Source organism: Grammomys surdaster, unplaced genomic scaffold, assembly GCF_004785775.1.
Source record: "Grammomys surdaster isolate TR1022 unplaced genomic scaffold, NIH_TR_1.0 267, whole genome shotgun sequence".
NCBI lineage: Eukaryota > Metazoa > Chordata > Mammalia > Rodentia > Muridae > Grammomys > Grammomys surdaster.
In genome coordinates, this window is record NW_021604708.1 from 3746335 (window position 1) to 3755584 (window position 9250).

At 38.5% G+C, this 9250-nt stretch overlaps 1 protein-coding gene across 1 annotated transcript; it reads right to left on the bottom strand.

Moving 5' to 3' along the window:
• Window positions 1-804: 804 nt before the first annotated feature.
• LOC114628272 (putative vomeronasal receptor-like protein 4) lies at window positions 805-1880 on the bottom strand. The gene has a single exon (XM_028776242.1). The coding sequence runs from the start codon at window positions 1839-1841 to the stop codon at window positions 894-896; it is 948 nt and encodes a 315-aa protein (XP_028632075.1). The 5' UTR covers window positions 1842-1880; the 3' UTR covers window positions 805-893.
• Between the last annotated feature and the right edge of the window lie 7370 nt (window positions 1881-9250).

A 9250-nucleotide genomic window follows, 5' to 3' on the forward strand; every position in this document is an offset into this window, starting at 1 on the left:
TCCTACCAAGAGGTCATTGTGTTTCCACTGGAATTGGAATGAACCTTAATCTGGGTCTGGGTCATTCAGAGATCTATCAGTCTGACCATGAATACATTTCAACAAAGAGGAGGCTTTTATTCATATACCAGCACCAGGTCTATTCATGACTCTGATGCCCTAATGTAAGGCCCAACCACCTCATCATGAGTTTATAAAGGCACATTCTGTTTCCTTGCCAACAGGAAGTCCTCACCTGCAAAACAAGCAATTGTATTTATAGAAGCAGAAACAGCAGTTTAAAAAGAAAATTCACCCTTAGCAGCCATTATCATTTGGAAGTCTAATTTCACTTTATAGTTCTCTTAGGAACAAAGATTTTAAAGTTTTAAACATAACGTTAGCTATAAATGTAATATTAGCCATCACATGAATACCTTTTGAATTTTTCTTTCATTTTTTATTGTATTTATTTTATTATTATTATTATTATTACTATTAGGATGCCCTGACTAGCCTGTAACTTCTTGGTATGTAAAACATGCTAGCTTTGAAAGCTTTGAAATTACTGTAATACGCCTAAATCGTGAGTGCTGGAGTTAAAGACATACACCACCACCCCAGAACATTTTGTTGCTATTTTTCTAAGTAAATATAGGTGTAGGATGCCTTGTTTCACTCCATGTACACTGCAAGAGATCCTGGATTGCTCCTTACTCTTCTCTCTGGCCTTTGTTCAGATCACAGTGTGTGGTGTCTACTGATCCTTTTTTTTTCTCACAATACTTTGTCCAAATTTCTTAGCCTTTGATTCCCAAGCACTCAATACAACATTCTACTCTCAAAAACCAATAGAAATTATGCTGGAGACAGATTTTTTTTTCAGAGTAAAATTCTAAGTAAATGATAAACATTTAGTTACTAGAGGAATAGTTATAGAATGCTGTTTTCTCAACTCTCCAGCATGTATGCCAGCAACTAAACAGATGGAAATCCTTTATTAGCAGAACAAAGGGGCTTAGAGCAGCATATCCAATTACTAGAAATATTTTAATATTTAGTATTATGGAGTCAAGATTCAAGACAGAACCAACATATAAGGAGAAAATGAAATCCCCCAAGTAATAGAAGAGGAAACAGGCCATAAGTATGAGAACACTCCATGTAGCTTGGATTTCTGGGCTGGCATTATTTGCAAACCTGGAGCTGTGAAGGTAGAGAACATGCTTGTGATGTTTATACAGATGGAGAACCATGTATCCACTGCTCCAGCCCATGAGACTCTGAAAGATGACATCGCGAAGAGTCATGAGAGAGAGGAAAAGCCACTTAACTATATACCTAGATGGCAGCATATAGCAATACCCATCAGACACACCAGCTTTAGATCTATTCAAACTGCTGCCCGCTGTGATATGATGAAGCAAGTTGGAGCTTATGAGAATATTAAAGACCCAAAGGAGGAAGAAACACGGAAGAACTTGACATGCTCTCTGTGGTTTAAGCTTTCTCCACAAAGAGGTTCTAGAACTGATGGTCACAGCCTGGAACATGCTGAGGAGACTGGCGGTGCAGATGGAGAGGCCACGGGCCATCCTTCCCAGATAAACCACAATTTTACATCCCACATTACCCAGAACGTTTTTAAAATGAAGTTCTGTGGCTATATATCTGATCCCTGAAGTACAAATAATGATTATATTTGAAATTGCCAGATGAGTGAAGATAAGGTCTATAGGTTTTTTCTCAGAACCCAGGATAAATGTATGCACATGTCTCACAAACATAAGGATGTTTCCTAAGATTCCAAGTCCAATAAGAGAAAGGAAGATTATTTGCTGGATGAGGTCACTCCAAATCATCCTTTAACCTCAGGTGAGAACCAGCAAAATGCACTTTGAGGAACACAGATGAGTGGCTTACATCACCTCCATGGATTGTCTCTATGAATAATGAGAAATTTATGAAATATCAAAATGTACATGGTTCTTTTCTAGCAGCCATTGAATTGCATTCTTCGCTTTACTTCTTTTTCATTTTCTGATTTTCACTGATATGGGTGATGATAATGATATTTTAGATATAAATCCAATGTTAATGAATATACTTACCTTTCCAAAAACAAATACTTCTTTATGCCTCTCAGCTCTAAAATTTACATTCCAATGGTAGACATTTTGTTTAGAGTATAATTCTCTGTCTTGCAAAGGCTAGTAAAAACAGACTTGTTTTTAACTTGTAAACCATGAGGAAATTATTTGTCTCTTGAATGTACCCTGTCAGCTAGCCCAAGACGGACAACTTTCCAGTCCATTGGAGTTATTCTTAAAACCACTGAATTTCTGTAAAATATTTTACTGCTCCACTATTCTTACAAGGTAATGGGTCACAAGATTAACAGGCTAATTCCTAAGTTCTGCGTTTGTAGGAAATGATTGCTTGCTGGAAAAGCTCAGGCACCTGCTGGACATCTGCTACAAAACTAAGCTTTGCATGTAACCAGCCAAACAAGATGTGAGTTAACCTGGCTCCCCCAAACTATAACTTTGTGGGGTTTGCCTTTGAAATCCTCATCTAAAAATAGCTGAGGTCTAACCCAGAGAACTTTCTGGTTCATCCAGGCTAGTATTGTTAAAACCTCTTCTTACTAAATTTATTCTGGTTATGGTGAATGTCTGAGCAACCTCAGACCCAAAACAACATGACAATTTCCTTCCTAGAAAAATGCTAAATATGGACAGTGTCACAGCTTCAAAGCCAATGTGATCCTGACAATAGCTTCAGATGTCTCTTACCTTTTCACTTTTCATCCTGTGAGGTAGCAGATTCCTCCAGTTAAAACTTTCCTTTTGGAAGGAATTTCCTTAAACACAAGAGGTTAAAAGCGGGGGCGGGGGGAGTAGAACAACAGGATGTTTTCAGGTGAGCAGTATAAAACATTTCATCCTGTAGGGAAGCTCATTCTTCTGATGTAGATAACCCAGTAGCTTCAGCAAATTACTGACACTGACCTTCCTCCATACCAGCATGTATATAACAGAACCATCAGGGAAAGACACTTTCAGATAAGCCAGATATCTGGAAAATGCAGAGATCAGCCAAGCTGCTAGGAACAGGCTCAGACCAACTGAGCTACCTGGACAAGGCACCTTCACCCTAACCTGTTGAGCTATTTGCAAATGTGCAGTATTTTCAGCTTTTGTGAGCTAACGTGGGCTTTAGTGATGTAGTTGCCTTTGAGCCATCTCTACATTGTAAGTAACTCCTTACCCATATTCCTGTAAGGAGCCATAATACAACTCATTGATTAACCAAGTTGAACTTTGGTGGAATCTATAGTTTAGTCTTTTCCTGGTTTCCTACCCAGGGTAAGTAGACCTTTGTTAACATTTCTCCAGGAATAGTGTCTGATAATGACACCAATGACAAAAACTGGCTGCTACTTTTTTGTTTAGGTCTAGATACTTCCTACCATCCTATGTGTAAACTCTGGACAAGTCACTTCTGAGTTTATATAGTAGGTTTCAATAAGGTTTTTATATAGAAGTTTAATTCAGGGTTAACCTACTGCATTAGTTTGTTTCTCTGTTGCTGTGAAAAAACACTGGCAAAAACTGTTTGTGGAGGAAAGGTTTTGCTTCCACATCCACATCACAGCCTAACACAGAGGGAATACAGAGCAGGAACTCAAGCAGGAACATGGAGGTGGGAACAGAAACAGATACCCTGAAGGAACACTGCCTACTGGTTTGCACCCCTTGGTTTTCTCAGCTACCCCTCTTTCAGGCATAAGGCCATCTTCCCAGGTGTGCTGTCTAGTTTTATGTCAGCTTGACACAAGCAAAAGTGTTATTTGGGAAGCAAGAACCACAGTTGAGAAAATTCCTCCAATCAGATTAGCTGTTGGGCGAGCCTGTGGTGCATTTTCTACATTGATTGATTGGGAAGACCTTGTTCACTGTGCACAATGCCATCCCTGGTCTGCTGGCCCTAGCTGCAATAAGATAAAAGGCTGAGCAAGCCATCAGGGAGGAAGCCAGTAAACAGCATTTATCTATGGCCCCTATTTCTTCTGTGTAGGTTCTTCTGTCTAGGTTCCTGCCTTGAGTCCTGCCCTGACTTAACCTGGTTTTTGGTCATAATGTTTTATCACAGCAATAATGAAGTAATGAAAACACATAAATCTATTATTGTCTTATTTTCTAATGATTTAAATTGAGCTATGTATGTCATTCCTTATGAATGTTTTGAACTCACTGTCTTTCATAAATTCCATAAAATCTCTTAATGAAAACAGATACTTAACAATATTTTAATTAGCCAAAAATTATCCTCTAATGCTGGCACTTTAGTTTTATCAACAAAATAATGAGCTAGCATTGTAATATTCTTTATATTGCAACTTTCAAATAGCAAGTGTATCAGCTAAATTGATTCCTAAGAATGGAAATCAAAGGACAGATGACAAACATGTCAGTCATTTACATAGAATTTGCTAGTTTACAAGTCCAGGTCCTTGTCCCTGCTGCTTGAACTGTGGTGATGAATGAACAGCCTCATAAACAGTAGAATTAATCCACTTTATGGTGGTGCAGGATGGAGAATGTGGTTTCTGTAATCTCTCTAGTTCTTTTACGTCTGTGTCAAGTCACTAAGACTGCTGCCTGAGAACTAAAGCTACTGCCAAATGCTTTACCTTTCCACACAGCATGACAGAACTCACAGTTGTTACTAACTTGCTTACCAAGAGATGAATGAACCAGTCGCAGCAGAGTCTGCCTCCTCCTGAGTAGGCCAGCATTCAGCCATGTGTCCATTTCTGAGAATCCGCAGGATTAGTTTTCTTAAATATTGAATATTACCGCTGGGTGTGGTGGTGCACATCTTTAAACACAGCACTCAAAGCAGCAGCAAGAGGATCTCTGAGTTTTAATCAATCATAATCAACAAAGTGAGTTCCAGGACAGTCAGACATACACAAAGAAAACTTATCTGGAAAAGCTGTGTGTGTGTGTGTGTATGTATGTATGTATATATGTATATATTGAATATTACAAAGTTATTTTCTAAAGAAGGAACTTAAACACACTAGAGCACAGTAGCTCTCAATATTATGAGTATGAGGAAAAAGCTATTTGTTTTATGATATTGTGGAAAAGAATTTCAAACACTGTTAATTTTACTAATTTATTGTGTTAATTCTGGCATTTCTGATGGAATATTGACAGTGTTCAGGCTGATGAAGAATTTGAGAATACAAAAGAAGAATAGGAGAAAATTTATGCCATGCAGACCTCATTGTGCGACTCCCCAAACTGGAAGGTCCAGGACGAGATGGTGATGGCCTGCACTACTGTGAGAAGTGTGTCCATATGGACAGAAAGGCTTACAGCTACACTGATCTTATGAATAACAGTTCTATGGTGGCAGGAGAAGTAGTTTGGTTGTCAGCACCCACATGATGGCTCACAACTATCTGTTCTTCTGTTCTGTGATCTGGTGCATCCTCTAATCTCCTTAGGTATTGTGGACTGCTGGTATACAAATATACATGCAGGCAAAACACCATACACATAAAAAACAAGTATATTCTAAAAATTATAACAATATTACAGCCTATGCCATGTATGAAGTTGAAAAGAACATCATGATATTTGTAAGAGGTGAGTGGATGTGAGTAAGGAGTATAGGCCAGCACTTTGTCCCCAGTCAAAGCGAACTCACAAAACAGATATGCTTGCTATGGTACCTAGTTCTTTCAGAAAGATTAGACTGTTCCCCTGATGGGCATGACCTTTGAACTCTTGGTTTCTTTCGTCATGGTCAGAATAATTGGTTCCAGCATCCATCTTTTAAAACAATTTACCAGTAACTACAATATGCATCTGCAAACACATTTCATATCATGATTTTTTTCCTGCTATATGAAGAAAATCAAGAGTCGTTCAATAGTGGAGATTTTTTTTTCCTTGAAGATCCATTTCTACATTGGTGGGACTCTGTAAGTCATTACACTAGTCCCAAATTCTGTCCTCTGATCCAGTATTTAAAAATCTCAAAACATGGTCTAGTCAATTTTATTATTATTATTATTATTATTATTATTATTATTATTATTACTATTTTCTTCATAGTAGCAAATCCAATATACTTGTGGAAACCTTTATATGTTTCACCTATATTCAATCTTTGCATGGCTGAACAGAACCCAAATTCTGTCAACCAGAATATGTTTCATCTCACCCTATCAAATCCTCATTATCGAGTTACAAATGTCCGGGGTACAAGCTTCTCCTGTCTCTGTTCTCTACAATACACATAGACACGTGAGAAACCCTGTTGCTTCAATGTCAACCTCTTGCATATTTAGGCACATCTCAACTTCCATAGCATGTCTTACTTTGTTCAGTCTTCCTTTTGATCTTGCCTTTGGAGTATCAAAATTTTCAGAGTCCAAGTTTTAAATCTTTGCTAATCTATAATGTAGTTTCCCAGAGATTTATTTATAAGCTATAAACTAACTGTGTGATTTCACTGCTAAAAATATTAAGTGGTATCTTACAGTACTAAATTGAAATTTCTAACTTTTACAGACAGGATTTGACAGTTAAAGCCCAAGCCAAGCATCCAGGAAGAAGTCTCTAGTCTGAAAATCAAAATAACCATGACTACAAACACCAGAGGAGCACTGCACTGTCTGGGAGGGTCATTAGCAGAGCTCTGAGCTCTCACAGAGTGACCTCAGGGACAGCTAAGGCATCCGGAACAATTCAGAGAGAGTTGATGATGATCTAGTTGGAGCAGAGAAAAGCTATTAGTGTTGTTACTGGCTGTTTTGAAATAAGGACAAAGCGTGAGCTAGGGATCTCGATAATCATTTCTTGTATCAAGCAGATTGGAGTTTCACTGCCAGATGTGTTCAGCAGATATAAATTATGATGGGATTCTGTACCTACTGCATGAATTCGGTACAAACTATGATTTTAATGAAGTCTGTTTTGCTTCTGTCTTTGTTGACAATCTTGTTAGCAATGGGCTGTTTTGATCCTGATCAGTGCAAACTGATTCTCAGACTTAAATCACAGAAAGTTTTTTCTTATTTATCATCTGTCTTTTGTCTATCTATCTATCTATCTATCTATCTATCTATCTATCTATCATCTATCTATCTATCATCTCTATCACCTATCTATTGATATCTTTCTTTCTGTCTGTCTTTTTATTTAGAGGCATGGTCTCATGTAATCTAGGCTGACCTTGAACTTACTCCAAATACTTCAGCCTTCAATTCTCAAGTGCTGGGATTACTACATGTGTACTGAAGCCCACTCCAGCATGAGTGAAAGATCACAAAAGCTGGGAAATCTGGAGGATACTGCATAGCCTACAGGATGCTGAACAACTTAGGTGGTGCCCTTTCCAAGTGCCTGTGGCACCAGGCTCTTCGTCTGTTTTCTGCTTCTCCCAGGCAGCTTGTTTGGTGTTAGACTTGAGTTGCCTGAGTGTTTTGTTGTTGTTGTTGTTTGGTTGTTTGTTTGTTTGGTTGGTTTTTTTTTTAACTTTAGCTGAGTCTGAAAAGGACTCTGCAGCTTGTTCTTGTTTTGTCTATTCTGGCTACGAGGGCCCTAATAGATCTAGTCAGTTTTAGGAATTTTCTGAAGCTATTGTAGTTGTTTACCTTTTTACTTAAAGAGCTTCCTTGCAGCATGGAATGTTTCAATCTCAGTGGAAACTACTACAGGACACTCAGTTATAAAATCATGCAAAACTGTGGGCTGTTTCTTGGGAATCAAAGCCATCAGGATGTTTGAACTTATCCCTATGGTTTTGCACTTTGCCTGCATTCTGAATGTTTAGATCGAGAATACACAAGGCGTCCTTTGCCTTTTTGATCTCCTGGCCTTTATTGCCTTCTCATTATTAAACAAGTGCCTCAGATTCTCTGTCCTGAAAGTTTCTGGCAACACAGCTCCCTGCCTGCTTGTTAGTAGGTAGCCCCTGGCTTCTGGTACCTCAATTACTATCTTTTGATCTTTATTCTGACCAATGAGGAGAGTAAGGCCTGCACCCGTGCACCATGAAAGGCTTCCCCAACCCTAAACCTTTCATGTAATGAGGTTTGCCAGCATTAACTAACACATCCAATTTAAGTAAAACATCTGGACTATAGAATGAATATTTTATCAGTCCCTGTACTTTGATGCCCCTATGTACTAACCAAATATTATCTTGTGTTTTATTTTTTCCTGCCTTTCTAGGGATTAATATTTTTCCAGCTCTCTTGACTTACCAACTGTCTATAGCTGAGAATCAGATTTATTATTAACTAGAGATACATAAGAAGTAACGTTTCATTACCACAGAATAAAAATGAAGAATGTCAGAGGGAAGCGGGACAAGGATTGCCATAATTTTCTCAATTTCTTTTCTTTTGGGAAGCCCTAGGGGCTCAATCTCAGGTTTTACACATTCAAGACAAACACCCTACCTCTGAGCTGCAGCCCCGCCCCACTCTCCAAATTGCTCTTGGAACACTACAGCAAACTGTTTTAGAAGCTTTGCTTTCAGATCTATGCATGATATACCATTCAGACAACACATGGCATTAGAGGCAGGTAAATGCACCCATCCCAGTTTCTGGAGCCTCAAAAAAGATTAAGATTAGAGCTCCTTGAACACAGTACTGGGCTGAATTTAAGGGAGTTACCCTCAAATGATGCTAAACAAACAGCCTGGCAGAACAATAAGAATTCTCAAAAGAACAACTTTTAGACAATAGAGCCCTTAAGAAATAGGCATGTAACAAGTAGAGCTGACTTGCATATGTGTACTCATATGCATAGAGACAGGGAGATGTTACGGATAGATGCACAAATAATACCTTCAATTTAAACACAATGCAGATGGGACTTTGGAAAATAATAAAAAGTGAAAGTCCATTCTAAACATTGTAATACACCAAACACCAAGTGAAAAAAAAATGTACGTAACTAATTCAGGCAACAGAGCTATGATTTAGGTGTAAATTAAGGCCAAAACCAAACTGAGTTCTGGTCAGAAACTGAGACATCTTTCTGTTTTCCAAAAAAGCATATGATGACCTATGACAAAACCTCAGAGCTCTCTAAAGATCTTGGGCTTGGAAAGATGCTCAAGCAATGGTGGGGTGACAGGTGCTGAAATTGATCTCTCTGCCTCTGTCTCTGTCTCTCTCTGTCTCTCTGTCTCTCTCTCTCTCTCTCTCTCTCTCTCTCTCTCTCTCTCTCTCTCT

Excerpts from the sequence above, each read along its gene's own strand:
- LOC114628272 (XM_028776242.1), bottom strand. The coding sequence starts at position 1,841 with ATGATTTGGAGTGACCTCATCCAGCAAATAATCTTCCTTTCTCTTATT.